The sequence below is a fragment of the Euprymna scolopes genome, chromosome 5, assembly GCF_053919585.1.
Source record: "Euprymna scolopes isolate OS-2025 chromosome 5, ASM5391958v1, whole genome shotgun sequence".
Lineage (NCBI taxonomy): Eukaryota > Metazoa > Mollusca > Cephalopoda > Sepiida > Sepiolidae > Euprymna > Euprymna scolopes.
This window is the reverse complement of record NC_136486.1, coordinates 80,812,094-80,824,529: the sequence shown is the minus strand read 5'-3', so window position 1 is coordinate 80,824,529 and position 12,436 is coordinate 80,812,094. Positions and strand designations below refer to the sequence as shown.

At 32.1% G+C, this 12,436-nt stretch overlaps 1 protein-coding gene across 1 annotated transcript in view; it reads right to left on the bottom strand.

Annotated features, from left to right (window-relative positions):
- Positions 1–860: 860 nt before the first annotated feature.
- LOC145276882 (uncharacterized) overlaps positions 861–12,436 on the bottom strand; it is a 126,195-nt gene continuing 114,619 nt past the window's right edge. Inside the window, exons 11-14 of the mRNA XM_080128306.1 lie at positions 11,312–12,157; positions 9,869–9,976; positions 7,118–7,300; positions 861–5,992 (exon numbers count right to left, since the gene is read on the bottom strand). Of these exons, the coding sequence (XP_079984432.1) occupies positions 1,514–5,992; positions 7,118–7,300; positions 9,869–9,976; positions 11,312–12,157 (5,616 nt within the window). The 3' untranslated portion in view covers positions 861–1,513. The remainder of the gene's footprint in view (positions 5,993–7,117; positions 7,301–9,868; positions 9,977–11,311; positions 12,158–12,436) is intronic.

The following is a 12,436-nucleotide window of genomic DNA, read 5'->3' as shown; positions in this document are numbered from 1 at the left end:
TTTTATCCAATTATTATTGCAATATCCGAAACATTAAAAATCTTTTCAAGATTGAAACAAAAATAAAATGCCATTAAATTATAATATAATTCTCTTTTAAATATTTAGAATTTTATTGAAAAAATATGTACATCTTAAGAGAATTTAAAGTGATAAACTATTATTTAAATAAACATTATACATATGTATGTGTGTGTGTATGTGTAATATTTATGGCTACATGAACAATATTTTAAACTTATTTTTATATTAGCTTCAATCACAACCAAGGAATGTCTTACTGATGAAAACATTTTGTTTTTCGTTTTAATAACAGTTATAAACTCATCCAATCTTTTATAGACCCCTTAACACATATTAGGTTCGTGCAAAAGTAATGTCGTTTTTTGACATGAAGTTGAACGTCAAAAAACATTATTTTTGGACCAACCTAATATCAATGTAAAATTACAAAAAATGAAAATAATTGATGAATAACTTCCTTCTTTAAATGAAAATAAATATTGATGCAAGTATTAAAAAATACCTTAACTTTTATAGGATGGATCAAAAAATCTAAAAAACAAATTATTTTCAAAGACTATCAGCCTTCTTCAGATTCATTTGGTTCCACTTGTTAATCTGTACAAAGTTCAACATAAAGAAAAATTCTAAATCTTAAAAATTATACAGAAGAGTAAAAATCTAAATTTTAAAAATTAAAATTAATTTTAAGTTAAAAAAATAATATTAATGGGAGAATTTATCTGCCAAACAATAAAATCAAAATAAATCAGAATCAGCTGACAATTCTTTCAGTGATGCCTACAATTCAAAATTTGCATTATGCAACAGAGAAAAAAGAAACACATTTCGAAATGTTCACTCAAGACATTAGCAGGATTTTATACATCGAATAAAAAAAACACTTGTACACTTTGAGAAATAAGGTAGAAAAGCAAAAGTTGAAAAGTTTTTCACAAATTTTTCAAATTAGATGTGAATTGTTTTCGCTCCTCCTTTACGTTTCAAGCCTCTAAATTTGTTGTTTTTTTGTTCTCCAAAAAAGGGGGGGGGTTATAATGAGAAATGAATTTTTACAATTTTAACTGAAAGATATTTACTTGAATATAAAATCTACTGAAATCATAACATTCGTGTACTGATAACGATTGACTATAGATTTCATGTGGAAGGCACAAGAAGAATTTACAATTGTTTTCTTTGATATTTTCAAAAGTGTTGACATGGTCACACGTCATTTTAAGTTGGAGTGTTCAGACACTATTTAGAATAAAATCTAAGGAAAGGAAAAATAAAACCAACGATAAAAAAAAAAAGTGCACATCATTTAGAGAATATGAAAATTATGCAATGAAAGAGAGGCTTTCATGAAAAATGTTTGGGGGATTAACTCAAATTGTTCAAACGACATGACCCTGCCCATAACCATTTAAGATATGTTCTCTTTTGTAATAATCAGAGTATGATGGTTCAGACTTTAGCTCATCATAGGAAACTGGAGGGGCAATGGCTACATTGTTGGCTGACGAGCTAAACTGAGTAAAATAGAAGCACTTTCAAAAGAATCTTCTTTCTCATGGGTTTTTGGTGCAGATTCGGATCCATCTGTAGTGTGAGATTGTGCCACATTCTCACCAACAGGTTTGGAAATGGATTGATTATCAGATAGATTAACAGGATAGAATATGGAATGATTTGGTTGAAGATTATTGGTATCCATGAATATCATAGTAGTTCCTGGCTTGCTACTTAGAGATGGATTTTTCTTCAAATATATGTCACTTGCATGTGAAGAGCTTACAAGTTGTGTAGTTATGCTTATGTCCTTATTTAGCATTGTCGAAGGTGCTTTATTATGAGCATTGGTTGCAGCAATGTTTACAGGATTTTCTATAACAGGTTCATGTGCACTAGATGCTAGCACAGGGGGGATAAGTTTAGAAGAATAATGCTGTTGAAACTTTGTTCCTGATGGCAGAATTCCCTGAGCAGGGACGGCATAGGTCATTTGATTTGGTACATCCATGGTAGATTGAGCCGAAGTTGTACTAAATGTGGAATCAGAAAGTAAAAGTGTTCCAGCAGCAACAGATGGAGGCGGTGGTGGTGGTGGTGGTGGCGGCGGTGGCTTAATAGTTTTTAACAAATCAGAGCAAGGTGTTGAAATTGACTGAATTGGAGAGGAAGCAACTTGAGGAGGGTTCGTTGGTGACTGTACAAACATCACCTGGTTTTGTGGGGCAATTGGTGATGTCAATATTTTTAGAACACCATTTTCTAATGTCACGGGAATTCCTTGCGGAGTAACCAACTGACCCCCAATATTGTACAAAACTAACTGAGGTATACCAACATGTGAAGTATTTGTTTGCCCAATGCTGAGAAGATTGTTTGCATTAGATAATACAGAAGCTTGAGGTTGACTTACAATGGTTGTTTTTTGTGGTACTAATGTTTGTAATTTTGTTGGCTGAACATTAGAAGAAGAAAGAGGAGAAGGAGAGGATAAGTTTTGCTGTAGAAGACTATGTTTATTTTTGATGGACGATTGCACAACTGGGGCCAAAACTTTCATTTGTGAAGTGTTAGTTTGTTTATTTTGGGGGGAGAGTTTTGTTATAATCTTTGACATATCTGTTACAGTTGTCGCAATTGAAGGTGCAACAGAGACTGGTAAAGATGAAGTTGATTTTAGTGTTAAGATAGCATCCGTGTCTTTTAATGAAATACTGTTTGAAGAAACTCTTTGTTGTGGAATAATTGAAGACTGATGACTAGAATTGCTGCTGATGAACGAAACATTCTGATGCACTTGAGTGGGTTGAGCTAGAGGAACTGGAATCTTGTTCGCTATAGATGTCATAGGTACATGTGATGATGTCTCAGCTAATTTAGATAATGCAGAAACAGATTGTGGAACTGAAACAGTTATGGCTTTGTTGAGTGTTGCCACTTCAGAATATGGAGTTGCAATCTGTGTTGCATTAGTAGTTATTGGTGAGCTTATTACAGATGATATAAGCTTTGGTTGTACATAATGAGATGCGACAGACATGATGCTAGTAGGCAGGTTAGGGTTCGATAATCCAGTGGTAATCAGATTAGTACAAGAACTATTATCACTTGTAAAAACATGAGAGAAATTATTATCTATTTGTAAGCTCGATTGGAATGAAGTAGTGTGTTCATTTTTCAATTGAATGCTAGCACCAGTGTTTGAGAGAATAGTTTTCAAACTTTTCAAATGTTCTGGCCCTTTTACAGCTACGTTAGAAGTGACATTACCAGTTTGGACAAGAGTTGGGCTTGCATTGTTAACACTGCACTGAGCATCATGCTTGAGATTTGTTACTGTTAAATGATTATTTAATGAAGAGTGCAAAAGTTGAGTGATATTTCCTGTGTTAGGTACAGAAGGTGCAGCATGTGTTAGAATTATATTGCCATTTTTTGATTGCAAAAGCTGTCCTTGAATAGTGGTAATATTATTTAAGCCAGCAGCTGTGTTTGCTTGCGATGGTATTATTTGCAAAGTTGGCCCTGCTAGTCCTTGTATTTGTTGAACAGTGGATAGCTTTTTGAAAATATCTTTTGAATTGTATTGGTCTTGAACTGGAATAACCCCAATTGGATTTTGTTGTACATTTGGATCTTTTGAACTCAAGAGAAGAAGGCTTTGATTGGCTGATTTTTGAAGAGCCAATGGAATAGCAGATGATGCAATTTGCAATCCAACATTTGATGACGTTGGTAGAGATTTTGACGTAGAAAAAATATTTTGTACAGTTGTAGTTTGTGTTTTAGTTTTAGATCCATTTGGAGTAACTGTAGTCAAAATGTGCTGTGGCAGGGATCCAACTTGCATCAATTCATTTTGTGTCATTTTTTTTGCAGGGGGAATATTTACTTGTCCCACTGATTTGGGTACATTAATTACTATGTTTGATTGTTCATTTGCTGAAGTGGTAGAAGTTACCAGATTTGGAGGAACTACTTTTAATATAACATTTTTAGAATTGCTAAGAGATGTTCCAGATTGCAAAAAAGCTACTGAACGTCCTGGTGATTGTTTAAGAGACATGAGAGCAGGTTGAGTTAAAAGGGCTGATTGAGGAATATTAAGTCGCAAATTGCATCCTGATTGTAAAACACTTGCTTGGTTTTGTGTTAGCGGATTACTATTTTTGGAGTCTTCACCTGTTGATAGCAAATGAGTTGGAGGGGGTGTTGCAGTAATCGGAGTTTTACTACTTTGAATTGTTTGAGTGATGCTTTTACAAGGTTGAACGGAAGGAAGCATAATTGATGATGGGATTTTTATAAATTGATCCGTGTTTACATCTAGAAACTGAGATTGGACTGTATTCAACAAGCACGTATTTTTAGCTACATGAGCTGAATCATTCACTGAAGATGACAATGTTGGGCTGAGGCCAATAAGAGCATTATTGATAGAGTTTGTATCCGAAAGCGATACTGGTTGCTTATTGGTAAAACTTAGTCCATTAGTAACTTGCGCAGTTTCGGAATTTTCCTCCACAGTTTTCTTCGTCAGTCTGTTTTCTAGAAGACTTTTCACTGTAACATTGCAGCCATATTTACCTGGCGATTTGGGTAGATTGTTTTTGAAAAACTGAGGCTCAACAGCTGCATTTTTCATTACTGAATCGACTGTAGAAGTCGGTGTTGTAGCATTATTTTCATGTAAAAAAGAAAGCGAAGATTGAACAGTAGTATTCAGAAAACTGGAAGATGGAATTGAGGAAATTATTGCTGCCGAAGTATTTTGTACAGTTTGTGAAGACTGTACAGTTTTGATAGGTAAACTTGTAGTCAATTTGGATCCAGCCCCAAGGATATGTGAGGCGACACCATGCTTAGAAATCACATAAACAGGTCCTTGCTGGACTTTGGTCAAATTTTTTGCTTGGGTTTTACAAATTTTTGAAGATGTTGAAACTCGTGCTGATGGAGCAGATGGATGAAGTAAAACTTGAAATTGGGATGGCAAGAGTTGATGCATATTTGTATTCTGTGGGGCAGGTTTACTTGTTCCAGTGTTTGTGCCAGCAACAGATGCTATCACAGTAGATGATGCTGCAGAAGAATGAGGAATAGGAGTGGATGAAATTAATATTCGACTTTTCTTAGATTTATTATCTGGATCAGAAAGGTTGTTCGGATGGCCTATTGCAGCAGAAGATAAGACAAAAGTTCGTCTTCCTTTGTTGTCTGGATCATTTTCAGAAGTAGATTTCGTAAAGGTAGCATTTCTTAAAAGTTGCTGGACTAACTGTGGAGTTAAATTAGAAAGTTGCGTATAATACTGAATTTTACCTTTGCTTGCTAGTTGTCCAGAGTAGTTAGCAGATACTGATTGTGGAGTTAAGAGTGTGGGTGAAAGATGGATGCTAGTAGCAACATTAGACGGTTTCGTTACTGCTTGATTAGTAAATGCATTCTGAGAGTGTAAAATCCCTTTTGAAGAAATCAATTTTATCTCTGTTTGCGCAGCAGCCATATCATGTGCAGCTTGTCCATGTGACAACAACTGATGAATAACAGGATAGGAAGTTTGTTTCGGATTAACAGATTTCCTATCAGCAAAAGCAGAAGATATCACATTGATATTGGCTGTGCTCGTTGCACCCGACTGAGTATTAACAGAAGACGAACAAGCTGCCTTTTCTAATGGTTTCGTATCACTAGTTCTTTTACTCTTTGCCTTTTCTACTGTTCGTGGAGATTTTCTTTTTTTTACATTTAATTCATTTTCAACATTATTAGGAATGATTCTACGTTTGCGCAATCTTCCACGTGAACTTACATCTGGAGATTCATCTTCACATGAAGTAGTAGGTTTTACCGGAGTTAAAATGGATTTAGATGAGGAAACTCCAAATCTGTATTTAGAAGGACTTCGAACATTTCTTTTTACTCTCGCTGAACCAGCATTTTTATTTTCACCTGTTTGACAGGACTGATTGTTCTAGAAACAAAAATAAAAAATAATAATCTCAGTTTAAATACACAAAGAACAAAAATAATTCTAAATATATTTCTATAATATTTGAATTAATGTGTACAATTGCAGTATTTTTTTATATGATTTCTTTTAAATGAAAAGGATGAATATATTTAGGAAATAACACCATTATAAACCTGTTAAAAGTTAAAAAAAAAAAAAAAAAACTTCAATGGTTTATAATAAAAAAACAAAACAAAAAGGAAAAATAATAATATAAGATATATTCAAAACAAGACTTTTTTAAAAAGATTATTTTACTAATATTACAAACATGACTTCCTTTTTAATTTCTTAAGAATCCTATTAAATATAAAAATTATTTAATACTAATCAAAAGAAACATAGTTAATAAATAGTTTGGACAATTCCAAATTAGTGAAGCCAAGAATTTGGATTCATATTTTCAAACTAATTTGATATTATATGATATTTTGATATAATAATACCTAACAGATTTTTTGTTTGGCATAAATAAAATTAGAATTCTTTAATTTGACAAGATTTTTTTGTCTTCTCATCAATCGCATTGTTGTTCCATATTTGTTCATATTAACATTGATGTTTCGACTTTCTATGATATTTCAGGTTGTGCTTCCTGGCCATGAATCCTCCATAGATTTAATTATGATTAATGTTATTTCACTATGCTGATTTTTCTTATGATTTTGACAGTTTGAAACTAGACTGATAACCCCTCATTACATGGTTGGTGGAGTAATCATAAATTTACTTAGAAAATTACATGTATAATTGATGAGATGTTATAAATTGATCTGTGTTTATATTTAGAAACTGAGATTGGACTGTATTAAATCAGCATAGACTTCTAGTTACATGCGCTGAGTTAACTGAAGATAATGTTGAGTTGAGGCCAATAAGAGCATCATTGATAATAGTTTGTAATTGAAAGATATTGGTTGGCTATCAATAAAAGCCCATTATTTTCACATTTTCTAGTGAATAAAAAAAATTAATTTGCTTTCACAAAAATTTATGAAAAAAGAAAGAAAACATTTCACAAACATTCAACTATGAAAAAAGAAAACGTTCAGAAAAGCATAAAAAAAAAACAAAAAAAACTTTTACTCTTGTTCTTAATTCTTTCCGTGGAGTTTCTTCTTTGTAAGATTCTTGTTCCCTTTTCATTTTACGTCTGGCTTTCTGATTTGCTTGAATAAGCTTTTGTTCCCATGGTTCCAGCTCTTTAAGCAAATAAGTGAGGCGTGCATGTAACTCTGTAACACATTTCTTCCGTGCAGGCTGTTTAGTCTAAACAAAAAAAGAAAACATCTGTGACAGATGTTGTAAAACGGTAGCAGCTAAATTCATGATGTACTCGATAAAATGAACAACAAGAATATGAAATTGTCAAATTATAGATTTGTGCAATCATCAATCATGACACCATCAGTTTTAATAGCTCCATCTGATTACAAGCTAGAAATAAGGGAATAATGAATTCTATTGGTTTTTGCATACACAAAAACTTAAAAAAAAAAAAAAAAAAAAATGAAAAGCAGAGAATTCAAAGTCAGTTAAACAGCATCATGCGCAAATTAAAAATTTCCTGAAAATGAAACTGAACTTTTTCTTAAAAGTTTAAACAAATCTATATAAGAAACGTAAAGACCTAGGAAGAAAAACTACTGGACAAATTTTTTATGAAATCTATATATATAAAAGGCAAAATGTGTGTGACCATTTCGTGTATGTCTTCAAAAGGCTTTTCTCGCACATGCTCCCGGGGTCGTTACTATCGCTTAAAACTGTGCATATAGGTCCTATATAATAATATCTAGGAATTAGGAAAGCGCGTAGCGTATAGATTTATTTACATAGATTTTTACAAAATTATTGCTATTTTGGCTTCTCGCTTGTTGATTGGGCTTTTTAGTATAAATAAAGTGAAACTAAACTCAAACGGATGTGTTCGCGGCATTGCGCCGGGAAAAACGTCCAGAAGCAATCAGCTTTGATCAATCTTGTATATCAGACAGTCAAATTTCGATAAAGAAACTCAGACGCTGACGCTGCGTGACTTCTATTTGACCTTCTTAATTAGGTCAAATAGAAGCAGCAAAGTTAACTTTTATTACGCACGCCTGTTTTTATAGTTATAGTTAGATAAATAAATTCATGTCTAGGCTGTATGTCGCAGTGGCCCAATCGTAACATTGCACGTTTTTTTTTTTTCACACATTAATTTCCAACTCAAGGGTATGGGTTCGATTCTCATACTCACCTACCAAAACATTTTTTTATTATTATTTAACCCCCCCCCCCCCCCGGAGTTTTGATTTACCTCAAGACACCCGGGCATCGCCGGGTACCCCCCGCTAGTATATAATAGATAATAATAGATAATGAGCATAAAAAGATACATTTGATATCTTTTGTAGATGAGAGAGACCCATACCTCTTGAAAAGAAATTGATTTAAAATCTATCAGATATATTTTTATGAAATTTATAATGTATATAGTATGCATAAAAATTACTTCTTAATCTGAGCACATGATACCTCTCCACTCTTAATCAACCGTGTGCATACACATAACTAGCTGCTTCTATAGATATTTAAAAAACAGTTAATTACTGAATATGTAAATTTAACCAAACAGAAATAATGTGACCCATTAACCCCAAGTGGATTAGTCATCACATTTAGATTAGAGTTATTTAGTACCTGATCCCTTCACATCTATCACGTTAGACACTATCGTTTAAGTTTCCACACAAATATTTTTCAAGTCAACTATTGGATGTGTGCATATTTTATTGTCTACTTTTTTTCCATGGTGCATTAATCATTTTTATAAGATCAATCGATTTTGTGACATAGTTATAAAATTTCAACTTTCTCTTTTTCACCATTATGAGGTCATAAGAATGCTAATAAAGTGTTTGCTGATGTTGTGAATCTGAAAGTATCTAATGATAAAATTTTATCACCAATACCTGGATCTTTTTTTGTAGCTTTGCTATTGATGGAAGGGGCCCATTAACATTATATCCTATTTAAGTTAGTGATCGTATTAGTTTCAATTTCGATATTGTTGCGATTAAGCAAGGACTATGAATTTTTATCCTCATTTGTCTCATGTAGAAATTGTTTACTACTTCTAGTTTTTAACCATCTTTGCTACATTTGTTATGAGTTAAATGTTTTTAGCATTTATTTCTGAACTTTATTTTGTTATCAGTTTTCCTGATTTTGATGAGTGCTTTTCATAACTCTGACAAGAATCATGTCCTATCGTATATTATATTAATGGTGACCCATATGAAATCAATGTTATTCAATTAAAATAAGTTACTTCAAACAAATGGAAGCATTTTCCATACATGAAAATTATTCTAAAATTTATCAAAGATAATACTGTTTAATAAGAGTAAAAAATTATATTCTGTTTACTGAAGAGATATTTTTTATAAGATAATCAAAATTTATTTCAACAAAACTATTAAAAAATAGGATATTAATATTTCTAAAAGTCAGCAAAAAAAAAAATAAATATAGAACTGGAAAGTCATTAAAAGGTTGTTTTTATCAATGCAATGTTTTATTTTCTTTAGGCATTAATCATAGGGAAATAACTGCTTTTTCAAATGGACATACAGGTTCATTATATGTAAATTATATCTTATGAAATTGGTTACTGCATCACCGAAGATGGCTTTTTATGCCTTTTGCACTCTATTTAATTACTAAACACTAATCGTAGAAAAATCATCAGTATATATAGATATATATAAACCATTTAAAAAATTTCAACATCAAATATTTCTTATTTCAATAAATGTGAAAAATTAAACCATACACACAAGAAAAACTTACTTTACTTTTTCGTCGTTTAGAATTTGTAGCAGGTTCAAACTGAGCAACCAACTCTCTCAGTTCTTGAACAGAATCCACAATCAACTCAAATTTTCCAATTTCAGGTTGCTGCATGAATATCAAAATCAATGAAATAAAAATGTCTTATTAAATTTAACATTTGATCAGTCATCAAAAATAAAAACAAAACTTTAATGAGTGTTACAAAATGTCACTGTGACACAAACTTTGAACTGCTATACTTGCTATAAACACTTCAGATGATTTCAGTTTGAAAATATTGAAATAAAGAATAAAAATTTAATAAACTTTCCAAGGACTTGTCAATAGCAAAAAAATGGAACAAAACAGTATCAATCCTTGACGAGTTGATTTAGCTTCCTCTGAAGGAGGAAGTTTCTAGGGAATATTAAATTTACAAGCAGTTTCCTATTGCATGTATATCCCAGTCATGGGAAATGATAGGTTTTGCAGTTCTTACAAGATGTTGACACCCTCCCACATACTGCACCTGGTATTCCCAAATAGTCACTTGTATGATACTGGCCAGGCTCAATGTTGTCTAACTTCATTAAGCATTGTCAAAGATGGATGACATAACCCTGGGATAAATTTTAATGAGAGCCCATGGTATTATGTTGGACAAGAAAGAGCAGAGCATCAGCCACAGTAAATTCATTACCAACAAGTCATAGGATTCTATGCTTTAAATGCCTGTGAACAAAAGACTGCCAATATCAGAGTGGAGAGAGCTGTTTTATACAGAAGGAAACATTTGAAAAATGTGCTGCTATAGGTGACAAAAGGTAGAAAACAAATATCTTCCTGATTTGTTTAAAAAAAATGATTCTTGTATATGAAGCTCTGTATATATAATAGTGTATCATACTGATGGATTCTTGATCTCTTGTGACCACATTAGTGTGCATTATGTTATGCGATTGGAACCCTCATTTTGGTAATAGGCAACTTTTGAATGTGGAAGCTAAAGTCTAAGTCATAGACAGTTACTGTTAAACCTCAATTTCCTAACTGGCATAGATATCATTAAGATGCTGGACGAGTTCACATTAAACTGAGTTTCAGTGAAAAACCAAAGTGGGGAGCGTACCATAAAGTTGACCACCAATTGATGTTTTGAGTCTAAAGACCAAAAAGTTCTATATTTAAAAATTTTCAATTTGATAGTAATTAGACCTCCCGCTTCTGTTCAGTTTTTCTGTCGCATGCATCTTTTGTGCTAATAGTTTCTGTGTGAACATTTTTATACACCTGTCTTTAAAAGTTAATAGGTTTCAATTTAATAGAAATAAGCAGAAATTGTCTCACTGCTAGAAATTGAACAAGTTTTTCAAATTCAAAATGGGAAGAGCACGTGAAGAATATGCTGGACAAAATTTTTACTTATCACCTTGATTATGTCTACAGAAAGAGATTACTTACCAATTCTTCACTTGTTTCCTCAGTTTCTGTTTTGTATGTTTCTGCATCATTTGGAGCGGAAAGACTATTTTCTTGTGATTCATTTTCCTTGATTGGAATAGAGTCAAGACAAGATTTTGTTTTAAATCCTTTCTTTTTCTTTTTGTAAGGTTTCCTTTTTCCTACATGCATTGTCATGTTAGAAAGAGAGACTTTCTTTTCTGCCTTTAAAATATCAGTCTTAGTTTCACTCAACTGTTCTGTATCACTATTTACAGTTTCCTTTTTTATGTCAAGGCTCTCAACACATGTACAATCAAATCCATTTTTGTCCTCATTATAATCAGAGGATTTACATAAAACTTCTTGCTTTATTCCATTACAGACAAGGTTGGCATTGCATGACATTTCAGGATCAGATTTCATTTCAGTTTCTTTTTTTAAGTTGGGATGTAATTTACAAGTAGGTATGCTGGGATTATTGTTTGCAAAATGGTCGATACACTTATTAGGTTTCTTACAAGAAGAAAATTTATATTTTTTATTTTTAAAGTATTTTAAAGATTTATTTTGTGTAAGATAGGTTGGTAGTCTAAAAGCGCCATTTTTTTTATACCTCCGTTGAGCTGATGTAATCCAAGAATTAAATACATTACTCTGAGAAACATATTTCTTTTTTCTACCTCTCTTTTTCAAAACCGGTAATAATGGATCAATGTAATCATTATCATTGGTTTTATTCTTCTTCCTCCTCCCCCTTTTCTTCTTTCCATCACATTCCTCCTCTTCCTCCTCCTCGTCATCATGATCATCATCGTCGTCATCATCACTAATTGGTATCGTTGGTGGTAAAATTGTTTTAATTTTCTGCAAAAAATTTAAAAAGTGAAAAATACAAAACTCTACAGAACAATTTGTAATTATTTGCAGGATTAAGTTTTAATAAAGTTAACATTTTTGTTCAAACTAGCTTTAGAATATTCAAAGGCCATCATAAACCATTACATACCAAACAAATAATGCATATCTATTTTTGTTTTCAACAATTTGAGATTTGAATGCTAATAATTTGAGAATCTATATCCAACTTCCAGTCACTCTAATACAACAAACTAAAAAAGAAAAGTAAACAATGGATGAATAAAT